The sequence below is a fragment of the Lipophrys pholis genome (genome assembly GCF_963383615.2).
Source record: "Lipophrys pholis genome assembly, chromosome: 17".
Lineage (NCBI taxonomy): Eukaryota > Metazoa > Chordata > Actinopteri > Blenniiformes > Blenniidae > Lipophrys > Lipophrys pholis.
The window spans coordinates 15302723-15321218 of NC_137643.1; the positions used below are offsets into that span (position 1 = coordinate 15302723).

At 40.5% G+C, this 18496-nt stretch overlaps 1 protein-coding gene across 1 annotated transcript in view; it reads left to right on the forward strand.

Moving 5' to 3' along the window:
• Nucleotides 1-18147, forward strand: part of LOC308122837 (adhesion G protein-coupled receptor B2-like) — a 117848-nt gene extending 99701 nt beyond the window's left edge. The window contains exons 3-4 of the mRNA XM_080484963.1: nt 14363-14443; nt 17891-18147. Of these exons, the coding sequence (XP_080341089.1) occupies nt 14363-14443; nt 17891-18114 (305 nt within the window). The 3' untranslated portion in view covers nt 18115-18147. The remainder of the gene's footprint in view (nt 1-14362; nt 14444-17890) is intronic.
• The last annotated feature ends 349 nt before the right edge of the window (nt 18148-18496 follow it).

Consider the following 18496-nt stretch of genomic DNA (forward strand, 5'->3'; position numbering starts at 1 on the left):
TTGTGTTGTACTTATGCATCTACCATTACAATTTAGAACCCACATTTGTTTAAGTTAAAGGTAAAACTGGACAATCATTGTCTTATACATTACTTGAATATCTTCTTGAAAAACATCTAACACTTGAACGCTCTTATACCACAGGTTCCTTCGTGATTGATGGTCAAGTGGATCACAATTATCTAAGAGAAGATGCTGTGGTTGTACACTTGAACTCTTTTCTAACCTGAGAATCACTTTTCAAAAGACTGCGAGGATGATTCTCACTGGTATAGCAGCGTCTTCACATTATTGTACTGAATCTAATTTCAGATCATTGTTAGAAAATAATTCCTTTAGGACAAAAGCCGAAAGAATGATGGGGGGGTGGATATTATTCAACCAACACATGGGAAGTGATGCCATAAAAAAAAAAGCAGATTCTAAAATAAGACGTAATATAACATTTATGTTATTGTAATTGCATCTTGCTGAAATTTCTCCGGAGAATATATGCATCGCGTCGACGTCTTCCACTTGCAAACATGCACACACCCACACAGACTTTGCTTTGGCTCGAGTGACTATACAGGAATCTAGGGCAGCGTCTCATTTTGATGATTCAAGGCAGGATCATTTAAATAGGCGCGGTGTCCTCAAATGTAGCGGTGCTCAGATCCTCCAACAACCGCCTCGTAGCTCAGTGTGACTTGCCGAGTATTTCTCCTTGGTTAAAATGCACAACTCTGATTAGCCCTCCTGACTTCCGTGCCTGAAATGAACTCTTTAGCATGGAGCTCCCTTCATGCTGCATGACTGCAGCGCTCTCTCGATTAGCCTTGTGGCCTGACTGCTCTCAGCTATTTATCCAGGCGCTCGTTCGGCACAACACCTTTTTCTCTCCTTGGGATAAATTGCCTGGAACATTTTGTAGCGAGGCAGGAGAAGAGAAGGACCGGCTAAAAGGACGGGTTTTGAGAACCAGCGAGGTCCTGACAGTTCTCGAGGCGTGTAAAGAAGAAAACTGCTCACACCTCAAGTCCTTATACCGGAGTCTATGCATGCGAGTCTTTTTTGCTGCATGTGGACTACTTGTAGATGGAGGAGACCTCAATAACATTTTATTCTTTTTTTCTTTTTCTTTTTTTTTTAACTCAAGTTCAAGACCTGTCTTCTTTTTTCTTTTCTTTTTTTTCTCGATTACAAAATTGTTGCAAGTGTGTGTTCGCTGGGCCAGGGAACGAAAGGTTAATGAGAAGGGTGAAGGAGCGATGGAGAGAAGTGGGAAGTATGACTTTGAGCTCACATAATTAAACTGTTGCACACTTTGTTTTACACTGACATAGAGTAAACAGATATGTTCTTGATTGCAATGGGCAGCTCTCGCGCAAGGTCAACCAGGGCCGTCAAAAGAGTCCAGTCTTTGTTCAAACCACAACAATTTCTCTATTTCTCCTTGTCGTTTCTGCCAGGGTTATCCCCCAACATTGTGAACCATCCATCTTTACTTCTTCTCTCTTGCTCTCTCTCTCTCTTTTTTTTTTTTTTTACCACCTATAAAGCTTATATAGGCTCAAGGTTATAAATGCATTGCTTTTTTGCAGAATGCTATCCTCTGCAGGTGCAGAAATGATTCCCTCTATCACACAGGGGTGGGAAGTTGGCAGCCTCAAGAGCCGGAGTCACATATGTTAATGCCAGATAATAATTCTCTCTGCCAAAGAAATAAGAATTACTGTGAATGAGGACCGCTGTGATGAATGCCTCACATTACAGTACATCTTCTACCTTACCCAGCAGATATTTCAAGGATGATCATGCACGAGACTGAAAGTGCACCCTAAGCAAGATGTCTCTTACAGTTTGGGAGCGTAGGGAAGGAAACCCGTGCACAGTTATGATGCTTCGGATTATATTTACCGAATGTAGTCACACAATACATTTTATACACATAAAAGGTGCTCTATAATAGCAGGAATTTAAAGAGTTAAAATATCTTCTACACTTTCAAATCATTTAGGGTTGAGAGGTAATACCAAATATTGATCGCATGAAGAGACACAGCAGACTATTGAAGGATGCTTAGTTCGAATTGTATGAGGAATAACCATTATACAGACATATTTTGCAAACTTGTCCATTATATCACATTTATCATTGATCTTTGTGCGCTTTTGTTTTGGAAATCTCACGTGGCCATCATAAAAGATAGACTGTACTCTTGACTACTTAACTCCACCTTTTCTTTACTACTCATTATTCGTATTACCATTCTTCATGTTGACCAGGAAGCAACATGCTAAAATTATTAAAATACAAATTTTGGTCTTGGATATCAAAGTCTTTATCTTTTCCCAACCATCATTCCCTCCAATAAAAGTAAAAATATCAATGATTTTGAAGCATGAATGAAGTACCTGCAGCACAATTCAGTCTTGAACTTCCACTGAAGTCGACCACTCTGTACTTTAAAACACGGGGGTCAAACATAAGGCCCGTGGGCCAAAACTGGCCTGCAAGAGACTACTCCAATATATAAGGCAGTAAAGAACATGGTTGAAGTGTTAAATAGCAGAGTTGAGCCACAATATCATCTTTGTTTCATGTCAAGCTGTTTGAAAGCTACACACAGTCCTTTTCTACTGATGCAAAATGACCTTGATTTTCGGCGAATCTTCACAGCTTATTGCTTAGTGAGCAAAGATCTGGAAAGGGATTTCGTCTGATTGATGAAAACAGAGCAGACGATGGACAGCAGAGCGGCATTTTCCTCATGCCTGTCTACACTTACACGCAAACGTAACAGCAATCGTCTGTTTTTGAGATGACAGCGGGTTGGTAACCAGTGTTGAGAATAACCTTTTAAGGCAGACTACTACTTTCCACACTAATGCAAATGTAATAGAATTTAATTCACCAATGTTTTAATGGGCTTCTTACTTATTATTTATGTGGTACATGCAAACAGCTGTGAGACTGTCATCTCTCTCTGTACTGACTTGTGTGCCAGCTGTTAGCTTCAACATAAGCTTTTTTTTTTTTTGTTTGTTTTTTTTTGTTTTTTTTTAGTTTGTTTCTTGGTATGAGTCCATAAATCAGTTACTTGAAGGAACAGATGTCATGCCAAGTTCTGCCTGCCTTTGAAAAATTGCATTTTACTGATAAATGATCGATTCAACCAGATCAGAAATATTGGTGTTTCGCCGTTGTTTGTATTCTCTTCAGTTTCACTTGATGAGTGAATCAGATATTACACTGACCCACACAGTGTTGACAGATCAGCATGATTCACAGCAATATTACAATACTACGCTTATGTGTAGATACTTGAGGCACACAGTTGGAAGTCAGCATATTTCTTTTATCTTTATCTTCCAAGAATAAGTAAAGTAACTTGCAATCAAGTATCCATTTTCATTAACAATTCACAGCATTAGTGATTCTAATATGATGAACAATTACCCACTACCCAACACTAGTGGATACTTGCACAGTTGCACACGTGGAGATTCAGACACATAATGTGAGCTGTTGCTCTCTCAAGTCTGCGCACACCAGGCTTACCCTATCTTCAAAATGTCATTGATGGATTTTCAACACGACAAATGAACCGACGCGTGGGCGATTGTGGCCATGTATGTATGAGTAAAAATATGCTTTTTACATGAACATTCAGCCCGTTTGAATGAATAGGTACAAGGTGCAACAAATCATGTTGCCATAGAACATACTGTTCTAAATAGGGACAGATTGGAATATGCACCCATCTCCAGAAATTGAAAAAGAGAGAGAAACCAGGAGCATCAACTATGTCAGTTCAAATGAATATACACGTGGAAAAAAAGCAAGAAATTATTGTAACTGAGAAGTCCATGCTGAACTGCATATGAACTACTAAATTAAGCAAATTCCAAAAACGTGTGTAAATGTACTTATATATGTAGATGTATGTAAAAGCCACACTGAGCTCCAAATAAGTACTATCAGTATATGCACAGGCGTGATATTTATTTTTGAAAATGTAGCGAGACCAGTGATAAGATAGAGGTATATCTGGAGAACTAAAGGTTTATGCATGAAAAAACAAGCGCAAATTTGATACTGTTCACACACACACACACACACACACACACACACACACACACACACACACACACACACACACACACACACACACACACACACACACACACACACACACACACACACACACACACACACACACACACGTGTGGAGGCTGATCTGCTAATGAGATGCACTGAGAATGTCATCTGGCAGTTGTGTAAACTACCACACACTCTCCATTTAGCACATTTGCCATCGTGACTATGGAATATTGGGTGTGTGTACCAAACCACACTGAATACCGGGAGGAATTTTTGCTATTTGATGTGATTCCGTAATGTGACTGCATCTGAAAATGTTTCCATCGTTTATGATGACGTCTGTGTTATATTTTACCACGTTTTAAAAGGAGGAGCTGGAGATGTGTCTGTAGAGATGCTGCTGAATTTTCGCTGAGAGGCGTTTCCTCAACTGGCTGCCCACGACTTCTATTTGCCTGCTTTATTATAGTTTCTCTGCTGTACCCCAAACTTTTACTCTATATTGTGTATTTATTGAGTTCTTTATTTTTGACGAATCCTGATTTGTTTGTTGTAACACTCCGATGAGTTTAACAAACAAACTCAAACAAACAAACATGAAAGCGATTCAGTTTCCAGCATAATGTTCCTGTCGACACATTTTTTTAAAGCACGAAGAAACCATGTTTTAGCATTTCTGTTTGCTTGCGATTTCACTCATGGTATTATTCATTAGTTTGAAAAACACAGGGAAACTGAAAGCACAAACTATATGCATGAGATTGTAATTTACCAATATTTATATCGAATATTAGTCAGGCCCACAGTTGTCATGAGACGCTGGACTTTTGTGTTTTGTCGAGACAGCCACTTACAACTCAGCGAAAAAAGGTGCTGAAACATCTTTTCTCGGTGAATCAAGAGGGGTTTTAGTTCCAGGCTGCTTCCAACTGGTTGGATTTCTCTCTTTATTCATTTATGTATTTGGTTGGTAATCCTAGATTGGCTTTATACCTGTTTTTGTGCTCCCCGCTTTCTCTCTCACATGGGTTCCTTTTTCGATCCCAGAAGATAACTGTGAAACAACAGATGGTTGGAGTGATTCAGGTCCCCGTCTTGCCGTAGATTGGAGCGATATCTCGCCGCCGCAAAGCCTAACTAAGCATGCCTGTGAATGACTGTGCGTGTGCGTGTGTGTGTGTGCGTGTGTGTGTGTGTGTGTGTGTGTGTGTGTGTGTGTGTGTGTGTGTGTGTGTGTGTTGGAGTGGAAGTGGGAGCGACAGGGTGCGTGCTGCCTGTGTGCACTAAGCAGGAGAGGCCCCAAAGATTGGCCCTCGGTTCTGCTGTGCTGACCCTCCCTGCTGATGAAAGGTAGTTGACGGAGTAGAAACAAGTGCTGGGAGAGCGTTTGTACAGTCAGGAGAGACAGGTTGAGGGCAAGAGTTGGTGTCTGCATATTACCCCCCCTCTTCTGCCAAGTGGAAAACCAAAGTCTGGATGCTGGAGACTCCTCTCATGGCACTCTGTTATGATTCAGGAAAAACACCTGCCAGAGTGTACACCGGGTTGCTTTGACCCATGAGCTAAGTGCCCATGTAAATGCAGTTTGTGTGCGTACGCCTGCGTGTGTGTCTACGATGGCACGCTTCCACGAATACATTTCTCCAGGGTAGGCAGATGTGGCTAATTTCGCTCGGCTGTCATAGATTGCGCACAGTTTTCTTATTAGCACGATACAACGGCTGCTTTCATTGTTGATTACCAGGGAGAAGAATCAATGCCACGCGTGAATGAACATACATGGCCGTCATTACCAGTTGCGCATATATGAAGAATGCAGATAGTGCAGGCGTTTACATAAAGGCAGTAATAAATATCAAAAGTACTGCTGTTGCTTTCTCCAGTATATCAGAGAGAATTTCTAATATATGAAGTGATGAAAAAATGAATACGATACAAGAACAAATATACGCAATTCAATCAAGAACGAATTGAAAGTAGAGGGTCAATAAAATGACAGAAAAAAAAAAAGAGTCATAGCAACAGCTCAGCAGCTTGTCCTTCACTGTGGCGGATAACTGCCGTCAGCAGACTCCATTTACCGCTCACTCGGACACTGATTTATAATTCACTACCCTCCTTCCGCCCCTCTGCGAGAGACCCACTCCGTACACGCACTCACACACACTCGCATGCACGTGCGTCCCCCTCCTTCGCCAGCGTAAGCGTTGATGGTGTTGCCATGGCAACAGCATCCCACTGCAGAGGCAAGTGTGGGCTGTGATCGATCTTTTTGTGTGACTGCATCATGAACGTAGGTATCAATGTAGCGATGAGAAAAGCTTGGCTGTGAAATGCCAACTTCGGTTCAGTGGAAGATTTCAGGTGATATTTTTGGCAGGTGTGTATTTGAGGAAAAGGAAAGGGAGAAAAAAAAAAAAAAAACACTGGAGGGAGGAAAAGGGAGATGACATGTGGCAAGACATCTAGTCTGCACTGTCAGCTGAGTTTGTGATTTAGCTTTTTAAGTTCATGTCGAACCATCCAACGTTGCTAGATTGCGGAATACTTCAAACCCCTGATCCAGGAGTTGAAAGAATTCGTGTTGGCTTTCTGGATGCTTTAGCGCTATTTAGCTTACCACTTCTAAAATGGAATGTTTCAAAACCTGTTCAAATCTGACTAATAACACAATTTGTGCTTTTTTTTTTTTTAATTAAGCAAATCTAAGCAGGATAGTGTTTTTTTACTTGAATGTTTACTTTCATACCAGCATTCAGGTTCCAAGACGTGCTTCAACCCCAGGTTATACCGAGTCTTTTCCTAAACATGAGTGTATCTTGGTGACTGGGTAGGTCTCTCTGTGAATAAGCCTTAAGCTTTATTACTGAACACAAAAAGAAACATCTTTTTTTCGACAATGAGTGCTTTGTGGGCCAAAACTGCTGTTTTGAGAAGTCTATGGAAAAATGTGTTTGTCTATATATAATCGGTAACACCTTTTATAGGCATGGAGTCTGTCAATGAAGTACCAAATATTCGATAATGTCTTCCATAACATTTCCCCGAGCCGGACATGGCTGCATTCGATGCACAGTGTCTCATCTCTTTTCCACAGATCTTACAAAAATGGTGACGTGAGAAAAAAGGTCGAACCCAGTACCTAATGTAAATATCTCTTGACTATTGTAAAACTGATCACTTATAGTGTGGTAGTGATAGAGAATAATAATAATAATAATAATAATAATAATAATAATAATAATAATAATAATAATAATAGCATTCAATGGTGTTGTCTATCAATATGAATGCCTGGGTACCTGCCATTCATTCTTTTTTATAGCATATGTATGTATGGTTTTATTACAAGAACAAACAAGACCCACTAGTGGCCGAACATGAAAAGAATCCTGCATTTACCATTTCTGTCATTTCTGTCTAAAAGGATTCAAAATATTACAGTGTAAACTATTTTTTTCTGAAACTCAAACGCAAACAGTTATGCACTTCACTTGAAACATTGTTGTGTAAACAGAGACTAAAAGGGCTCGACATAACTTTGGTGCTATTATTTATATTCATACTTCCAGTCTAAAATTTCTTTTAGTTTCTCAAAAAACAAAAAAAAATAAAGTCTTAAGTGGGCAAGCAAATCTGTGCAGTTCAGGAGTGTTTTGTCTCTTGGTAAAATTGTCAAGTGCATTCACACCTCATCTGTCAGATTCCAACCAGGTGCTGGAGCTTTTTGCGTAGCCTCTCCCAGTTAAAGAAACAAAACAAAAACAAAAAAAAAGAAGAAGCAATCACCTGCTGCCACTTGGTCATCGTAGGATTGACAGACAGTGAAACGTCTAAATCTGCACACAGGCTTTTCAGCAGTCGGTGCTGGTATCTCTGGGAAACGAGTTTAAGGCAGAGGCAGAGATAGAAAGTGCAGCGACACTGGATTTGCTAAAAGTTCTCCGGCAGCTCGAGCTTATCTCGCATGCATCTATTGAACATGCTTCTAGCCATGATTGTAAACACTGACACCCTATGCTGTTGCGAATTTGAGCGCCTCTCGCACAAACATGCTAACCCATTATCTGTAATTGATCAGGCCAGGACAATGCTGTCATCGTCCATTTTGTGCAGTTAAATGGATTGTTCCCTTGCTCACTGCCACGGCTCCAGTTATGATTATTTGATTGTCACTCCGCTACTTTGGTCACTCACTGTAAACTGACTGTAAAATCCATCTAAATTGTCATCTTGTTATGGAACTGAGGGGAATAAAGTCCAAGGTAGAAGCGAGAGGAGGTGGAAGGCAGCATGACAGATGGAGCAACTGGGTTCTGAGGGAGTTGGAAGGTATATGTAATTAAAAAATTTTTTTTAAATCTTTGGGTAAAAAGGGAATCTGGGAATGAGAGTGTACTTCAATAGGAAGAAAGACAATTTGGCATTCTGGAGGTGTGCCCAGGCTTTGTACTGTCTGTATACATGTGTCAATATATGTGTGCGGGCGTGAAATAAAAACTCCAGTCCGCCTGTGGGGTGAGGCAAAACTAGATTCTGAATCTATTTTGAAAGCACAAAAATGACCTTGAGACCATAGCGAGACGCCATCCTGCACCAACCTGATTCAACTTCTCACTTCATATTTGCCACTGAGAGAGGTGAAAGAGAGAGAGAGAGAGAGATGGAGTGGTGCTGTCTGTCCAGTAGCTTATAAAAAGTCCATTATGGCGCGCTTCTATCAGTTTGGGCTCTCCCAGATGGACCCTGGAGTAAATGGACAACACCAGAGACCTATAAGCTTAGATTTGATATACAGCTGCGAAATAGCTTGTGTGTGTGTGTGTTTATGTGATTGTTTCGTTGAGTGACTGCATTCAGTCATATACATTGCAACCACAGAGCCAACAGTGTTTCACTGTGCACTGTGTTTTTGTGCATGCCATATACTGAAACATAGTTACTTTATCATATTACCATATTACCTCATCCCCCCTCCCCCTCACACACACACACACACACACACACACACACACACACACACACACACACACACACACACACACACACACATTCCGTCGTCCCCGGCAGGCTTAAATCCAGGCTCAGTCTGACAAAAGAGCCTGTGGCTCTAACTGGCTCTGGCCCAATCCCCTTCCCCAGCCTGCTGCTTTGTACTGGCTCAAAAACCGCTTTGCTGCATGACGTTTATTTATCAGCCTTATTTACGTCCTATTGAGTGATGTGCGTTTGTGTGTGCGCGCGCGCACGCATGACACGTCCAGGTGTGCTTTTGCCATCGCTCTCATGTGCATTTAAATGCCATTCCTGTTGCTTCGGCCCCAGTGTATTTCACCACACGTTGCAATGAGTTGTGGAGGCTGACAAAGGCCACCGCATGCAGAGCAATGTGAATTGGAATTTGGACGACGGTACATGGTACTTTACCAAATGTTTCTGCAGAAGAAAGAGAGGATAGTGGAGAGATTTGAGGGCCGCTTAGGGCAACAAAAAAGATGTTATCTTCCAAGAAAAACTGCAAACTCATACTATAATTTCCCTTAGTTGACTAAATTTGATGTTTCTAGACATGGAACAGAGATTTTACCACTGTTATTAACCCTAACCCAGTCACATCACCCAGCTTTGATACATGTGGTTTGGTCGTGTATTATTTTATAGAGGAATATAAGATTCGTAAGGTTTTTAAAGACTGAAAAATGTTGTTTTTTTTCTTTTACAGGTTAATGCTTATGCATGTGAGACTGTGTTCTTTTAGTTGTCAATCACCATTTGTATAAAGGCATATTCTCACCTTGTCTCCTTCAAACACATGCTCGGTTTATTGCACATGTCAAAGCTTTTTTTTTTTTTTTTCATGTATCGGGGGACAATTTCAAAGCATGTTTTCACTTAGTTATGAGTAAAATGTCACATTTTCACCTCTGTTCCCAACTAATCTGAGGATGATTGACCCCTCGACCAATTGGAAGTGATACTGCCAGGTATAGATGGAAAATAGATTCCCCCTGAGATGAGAAACCAACTGAAAATGTTGAGGGGGGGAAAAATAGGGATGAGAGAGGGCAATGCGATTTGATGAAGTGTGTGATGATGTGTCCATTAAAGTGCAGTTCAGAACATTAAACAATATAGTGGGGTTTGTAAAGGTCAGTACTCTCAGGGGTTTATCCATATTGATCTCTACTTTCAATTGTGGTGGACTCTGCAACAGTGTCCTCCTAAATCCTCTTCCCTTCTCCAGACCGAACCGAGAGCGAACGAGAGACAGACATAGGATAGAAATGAAGAGAGAGTGGGAAAAAAAAAACAAAAAAAACCCAGAGCTCTCACCGGTCATTTTATGTGAGACATTACTTTTCTGTGCTGCTTCACTGACTTCAATCTCACGGGAACACAGAAGCATAGAATATCCACCCACACACGGGGCTTAATTTGTGCTGAAATCTGCTAGAAAATGATTCGGAAGCTGGAAGATCAGGACCGATGCTTCCTGTTGGTTTCAAAATGAGTCAATACCTTTTGTGAAATATTTGAAAGTTGAATTCAGAAAATCTATGTCAGCTCCAGGAAGTTTTCTTTTCTTTTTTTTTTTTTTTTTTTTTTTACTGCTGTGGGATTACTTCCCACCAAAGTTACTTTCAAACTCTTTTACTTTCAGGAAGACTTCCAACACCCGAAACTCAGGTCAGCGCACTGATAATGAGACAATTTTGTCCAACACCCATCGAAAGCTTTTGCTCCTCCTTTGTTTTTGACTGTGTTCCACTTCCTACTGATAGATATCTTCTGCTGCAACTCAACACATTCAAATGAAAATGTAATCAGATACACATAAGAGGCATTATGCTCTCAAGTTTGTGTGTTTCAGAGATATTGATAATCTAGTTTCTTCCGCGCAATATGTTACCACATCTATCCAGCCCTTGTGCTCCAACCGTCCTTCCTCCAGTTTAAGGCTCAGTGTCCTTACTTCTGACCAGTTTACAGCCGTAAGAGCGATGATCAGATGTTGCCCCGCTTTGACAGATTCAAATAAATATCTTGTCACGTCGCACTGCAGAAGCTTGATGGTCGTCCATGCTCTTGAATCAGGTGTGCTTGGAGCAGGGAGGCGAGTAAAGCGCGCAGTGCAGGACCAGCACTGGGAAACATTGATCTACACTGTTGATGACTGATTGCAGTAAGTTAATCACCCCTGTCAGCACTTCACAGGGCTTGCGGCAGTGTGATTTGTCACATGCTTGCAGCAGACACAAAAAGGACCCACATCACACCCAGGTCACCCAAGGCCACCTTTCTCAGAGGATCCAGGTTGATGAAAACGCGGTCGACTCGCACTCAGTTGTGTGTCTCTGGGAAAACCACATAGTAGCAGAATCGTGCAAGAATGAGCCATTTTTGTCTTTCTCGTCTTTTGGTTTTGAAACATTCAAGCCATATATAGCAGTCAAACATTCTGTAATGCAACATTTCCACTGACTTTATAAAGCATGAGAATATTTACACTGACCAGCCATAATGTTACAACCACTGACATAAGAGAAAAATATCACTCACAATCCGTATATCCTGGTGGAAAGTGAACATTTTGTCATTAAATTGCATAAACATATATACATATTAACAGGAAATAATGTGCTGTATAAGAATCAGTGCAATTATAATGGTGAGATGGCTGGATAAGATAAGCAAGGTAGGGGGACCGTGAGAGAACACCAGGAAGCCTGGGTGAATGCAGTGGGAGAGTGAGTGGTTGGTGGTGGTCGGAGGGGCCGATGGCGCAGATTGGCAGCCTCGCTTTCGTCAGTCTGCCTCACGGCAGCCGTGGCTACTTTTTCACCACCATCGAGTATGGAGTGAATGAATAATGCAATGTAAAGCGCTTTGAGTCTCCCAGAAAAAAAGCGCTATATAAGACCCATGCATTATTAGAGCATCTTCAGCACTTGTAGGGTGTTCTTTGCTGTTTATCACACATTTTTGTTAAATACCACTGTAAAATATGCAGCAGAGCAAGTTGGTATTTGTTTCATTACCTGCCTGAGTGTGATCGCGCTATGGAAACTTGTTGCAGTCCCTGGGAAGCTGGTATGTCTATCTATTTCTTTCCTGCTTGATTGGCACATTTCACGCGACAAGATTCTGTCCCTACAAAGCAATGAGGCGATTAGACGAAATTAAAGTCCACTCATTGTCTTCTAAAGTGCATTCCGATCCCCTTTGCACTGCTTGTTCATTTCAGGTTGGTTCATAACAGAGTGAAACCATCGACCCACACACTGGCACACAGCAGTTCTCCCTTATACCCTGGGCTGTAACCAGCTGCAGATAACATCGAGATAGCGCACAAACAAAATTATTACATCGTTCCTGTTGTAAAAGATTGTACTGGATTTTTTAAGCACCAGCAATCCTGCTGAGAACAGTGCACAAAACCAAGAAAGTGGGAACAGAAAGGGTTTTGGATGAATAAACGAAAATGGGAAAATAACAAATGTGTTGGGGTTTTTTTTCTTTCTTTTTTTTCTCCTCCTGACACAGAGTCGGTTTTTCTTAAAGGCCAAATTAAAAGGGCGAGTTGAAATGGGTGTTTGAGCAGTCATGACTGGTCCTCAGCATGCAGACTTTGTGTGTGTTTATCGCTGGGCTGAGGACTCGGATGAAAGCAGGGGTTCTCAAAATGTGGTGAGGATGGGCGACCTCTTCACAGAGCCTAAATGACTAAATGCTCACGCTGCAAGTTTTGCCTCATGCCGAGTGGTAACTTCTGATTGAGCTCTCTGTTAAGAGCTGCCGGGATCCACAGGCAATAAAAAGCATCACTGTTGTCATGCCAGTTAGAGGGAATCCAGTAGATCTTTAAATATAGCCCGTAGCTGTTGTTAAACGTATTCTTACAGTTTGCAGTAAACCTTATTTTGTGTATGTTTAAAAGAATAATAATTTTAATACAGACATGTTACCATTCTAATGAAGTTGGGTAAAGGCATGCTCCTGGTTCCCCCATGGGAGACCAGAGCCAATGTTCGAGAACTTGTAGGGACAAATATAGAAGACTGTCAAGGAAAACCAATCATGTTTTAAGGTGAGGGGTTGCATAAGGGTCACAAGTTGCCAAGGAAGTAGATATGATTTAGAGTGACGCCGTATGAAAGGACTGAGCGTCATAAAATGTCCCTTGAAGGTTGAAGTGGGCTTTAAACAGTCAAGAGTTCTGCGCGTGTGAGCTGTAGGCACTTGAGGTTCTTATGTTTATTCCTTCAGCGGTCAACTCTTTGACAGGGGTTAATGTGAGCAAATGTCGGTGTCAATCACTGTTGGACTCTCTAATCCAATACACGGTCACACAATCAGATTCCGTGTGGATAATTACCATAGACGCTTTCGCATGCTTTTTCCTTTCCTTTTCACAAACGCAACTGCTGCAAAAGATCCCATAGGCAAGATATACCCAGAGAAATCTGCTATATCGAAGATTACTTTTCCTGCTGTGCGAACGATTAAAGCCTTGCACTGGTGAAACTAAGCCTACAAATCCATTTGCACCAAAACAGAACAATCTAAGCTTGTGTCTTTAGATGTTTGTAGCAACTGGGATGAACCCGACTGAGATATAAGTATAAATCTCTTTCTACTTATAATCTTTCCACAAATGCTTACTGCTTATGTCAGATTTGTCGCATTTCTTTATATCGAGTCCAATATGTTTCTTAAAATGTGCATGCACTTTAGCATTGATGTTTTTTTTAATGTTTTTTTATGTCTAACTTACTTTTCTGTGTTGAATATGTATTATTATCGCACTGCATTTCAATATGTATATTCCTGACATTTCATGTTTTGTTTTTTTCCTCTAAGCTAATAAGCCAGTCAGAATTGACTTGTTGCTGGTTTTCAGAGATTATACAGCAGACTTGACATTGCGCTATCGCTTTCTGCACAATGTGTGCTGAAATGTTTCAGCATGTTCTTTAAATATTCTGCTACCAGGAGCAAGCCAAGGAAATGTAGGCGTCTGTATTTGTATTTTGCCAGAGTCGTGTTTTGGATCCACTAAAACTTGTGTCTTTTGACTTTTCTCGATATTCTAAAGTGGATGTGGATGCTGATGAGCGGTGATTTAATCTTTTCAAAAGTCACTTTCTGCATGTTGCTGCTGCCAGCTAGATATCTGTAATTCTTTCGTCGCACAAGAAACGTGTTCACATATGTCCCCTGTATAGAAACCTGAAGCAAATTGTTATAATTAATGTTTCTGTCTTGTTGATTTCAGATCCGTATGACGATGACCTGAAGGTGAAGACGCAAAGACCTCGGTCAGCTGACCAGCCAGGTGTGTTTCAGGCACAAACAGGTGAGTTTGAGGAGAGTGTGATCGTCTTCCACAGGCGGGAACAAAAGAAGACCACCTGACCTTTACAAGCTGTATCTGTGACTAAAAATAGTGAGTCCCTTATAAATTATTATTGTACTTTTACCTTTTGAAGCTTCTCTGGATGCTTGGGGCCACTGCCAGGGTTTGGTCATTAACTCATGTGAACATGAGAAAATGCAAAATTGTGACTGTGTAAGACTTTGGAATAGTGCATAATTAATAAGATTGGAAAAGAAAGCTTGAATTATTCATCACATGATACATTAAATATATTCAAAATGTCACATGTAGGAGGTGGAACGTACCCTATACATACACGACTTCCAATGGTGCCTTTTTCACCCATACTAGAATGGGTCATACTCTTGTAGGATATTGCACACATAGACACACATTTCCATATTCACAGCTGTTGCCACATGGAGGAGGGAGTCCCTACCGCGAGGGAAACCCCTGGCTCTGTCTTGTCCCTCTCCCTCTCCCTCCACCCCTCCCACCCCCCACCCTCCTCCTTCCTTTTCTTCTCCCCATTCTTCCCATCCTCCAGGCATGTGTGATGAGCTTAAGCCTTGACTCACGGCATGTTAATGAAGATGTAATGCGATTAACGGACATGCAATTAATTTGATTTCCTTCTTTGCCATGTGACGACGCCTCCATCAAAGGACACGGCGGTCATAAACAATTTATATGGAGAGAAAGTGGAATGAGTTGACGCACAGTTTTTGCTTTCAAGGGTGTAACTCTAGGAAACAATGGGACTGCTCTCTCCAGCTGCCTCGAGAATCTGAATCAGACTTAATCATGCCTCGGCGCCTAATCTTGTATGGGTACTTACATCCACGTAAACACAGACTCAAATAAGAAATGCTTGATGGCCTTTTGGGCTGAATGCCTCGAGCTCAAAGATTGCATGAATTAACATAATTGATTTAATGTATCAGCTTAAAAAAAAATTGTTGTTTAGCTTGATTAACATATTGTTATATATTGATATATTTACATTAAAAAGCTTGTATGCATTAATGAATGCCACAAAACCTGTATTCTATGTATACATTTATTTTTAACACATTAGAGCCATCATTGTGCAAAGCCCAGTAAATGAGTTTTTTTAGTTAACTTATCGAAATAGTTTAGTATGAGAGGAATATAATGTATGCTACAGCTGTTATCGATACTGCCATTCAAGAAAAACACATCAGCATTATTTAAAGCTCAGCAGGGACAAGTTACTATGAGCTCACAACAATACGGTGAAGATGAACATCTACTTCAAACCTATCCTGTAAAACTTCACTATTGCATCATTTGTAGCCTTGGACGCCTACTCAAGTGGGAACGTGAGCTCTGTTGAATAAATGAATGAATAATCTTTTTTTATTTCAAATATGAAGCAGTACTGCTGCAATATGATGACACAGGAAACAAAACAAACACATTTGAAAAGGAGTGGGAGGAAATGCAAACTTATCAAGTCCCACTTCTTCTCAGTTATTGAAAAATAATTAGCTTCACGTCCATGTTATGAAGTAAGTAAATATATATATATATATATATATATGCGTGTGTGTGTGTGTGTGTGTGTGTGTGTGTGTGTGTGTGTGTGTGTGTGTGTGTGTGTGTGTGTGTGTGTGTGTGTGAATCACCACATATCACTCTAATCTTTGCTCAAATTTAACAAATTATTTAATTATTATTATTATTATTATTATTACCACTGTCAACACCTGTTACTTTCTGATATGATAACTTGTAGTTTACCCAACTTCACAAACTGCTACTTGCCATTTAAATAAGTATTTACCCACTGTAAGACTGTTACCTTTATGCGTTTCCGATCCCATTTATAGGGTAAGATAACAGGATCAATAATGTCAAACATTTTCTTAAGATCATTAAGCTTAAAATTTATTCAAACGCTTTGATCATTGCCAGTGACGCTGATCTGTTTACTCTGAAACCAAATTGACCTGCTGCAAGTAAAGCTTCGCAAAGTAAGCTTTGTTTTTAACACGCATTTGCCCAATATCTCCCTAAAAACTTCAGAATATGAGAGAATTGTAACAGCAAGGCTTTAATCTTTGTCCCCTGTTCCATATAGTTGTATGACGTTTGGTAGCTCATTTTTTGGTTTTGGAGATCCCTTCAACAACCCTTGTCACTTGTATGGATGTTACTTTATTTCTTTATATCAATTTGATTTAAGAATTTATTGATCATTTCAAATCAAATTGTCGTGACATTATTGAGAGTACTCCACAATTTCTTGATTGTTTCTGTTATCATACAGTGTTCAGACCAGTTCAGACCTTCCTGAGACAGATTGATTTTGATTTAGTGATGTAGAAAAAAAAATATTGATTGTAGACACTCAATATTTGACCTTCTGTGGAAACCCATATTGACAATTAGGCAGCTGAACCGACATCACTTGTGTGTATTTTTACTAGATTTCTATGTTCATCAACAGTGAAAGTTTCTGTCATTCCATCAACGCAGGAACGAGTGACGAGTGACGTCTCTAATAACTCAACTCAAACATAACAGCTGTATTAATTGTGACATATAATCAAAGGGGTAAAGAAATGTGCTTGCGGACAGAGCAAAGACAGACATCAGGGTGTCTTTTTTTGTTTTTGTTTCCGTCCAGAAGAATGAGTTTGTTTTGAGATGCTCTTCCTGCATAAAACAGTAATAGCTATGGTTTTACCTAGTGGTAATATGAACAAGTCGTCTCTTAGAAGGTCAGTACTTAACAACTGACTTTATGCACGATAGAACTAATGAGGAACGAGTTCACATAAACTTGAACTAGCAACTTAACTAATTTCATACCAACGATCCGTTCCAATACAATAAAATGACTGTCAAAAGTAGCGCAGTTGAATTAATGATGATGCTGATCATGAAACATTTTTACATCGTGGCATTAACCGGAGAGATCAGCACTTTTCGTCTTGACTCACTGTCTTCCATCCCACTTACAGACCAAAGTTGTTATTAAAAGAGAATAGTTTTTATTGACCGTTGCTCACACAAACAGATATAAACACATTGCATGCTGAATGGCTGACAGGATAACTCCTGGCCATGTTCAGGGCATTGCTCTCTGCTGTTAGACATGCAGTACATGGCGTGACGATTTTGTGGTAATTGTGGTGTAGCGGAATTTCTTTCCTGCTCAAACAGTGATTAGAGACAAAGCAACGGCGCCAATGGTTTATATGTGCTCAACAAATACAATGCTGTGGTATTACATCTCTGAAGGCCGTCACGTGCTGCATTTTCCTGATCTTTTACAAATGGACCACAAGTCTCACCAAGATGAGCATGCCCTCAAACAAAGAAAAAAAATATATATATATCTATATCTATATATAAAGCTCAATCTTGTCCTTGCTCCTTCTTGTCTTGTTTTAACAGGTGACCCTGCAGCGGAGGAATGGTCCCAATGGAGCGTATGTTCTCTCACATGTGGGCAAGGCTGGCAAGTGAGGACGCGGTCGTGTGTTTCGTCTCCCTATGGGACACTGTGCAGCGGCGCCCTGCGGGAAACGCGCATGTGCAACAACACTTCGTCTTGTCCAGGTGAAACTGGAATCACAGGCTCAGGTACGTTGAACAAAACTGTCCACTGGCTGTCTTGAACCAAATCCCGAATAAAATGGCGATCAATCCTCTATCGTGGGCAATTTTTCGATGTTGAATATGTAGAGAGTGCCTTTATGAAGCTTCCACTAATGATTATTTCACGCCTCCTATGTCTATGTGGTTTCTGGATTCAACTTGGAAATATGAAAGTTTCCCCGTTGTGGCATTCAACCACAAGCTCTCCGTGTAACGCCTCAGCATCTCAAACTTCCTTCTGCTTCTACAACGAAATAAGAAAATAAGGACTGTGATTTTATTTTTCTGTCACTTTTCAGTACGAAGGTAGGCGGTTTGCACATGCTCGAGCATGCACACATGACACTGGCTCTGCTCAGCAAGCATATAATGTAAACTTGCAGCTGGAGTCGAAAATAAACC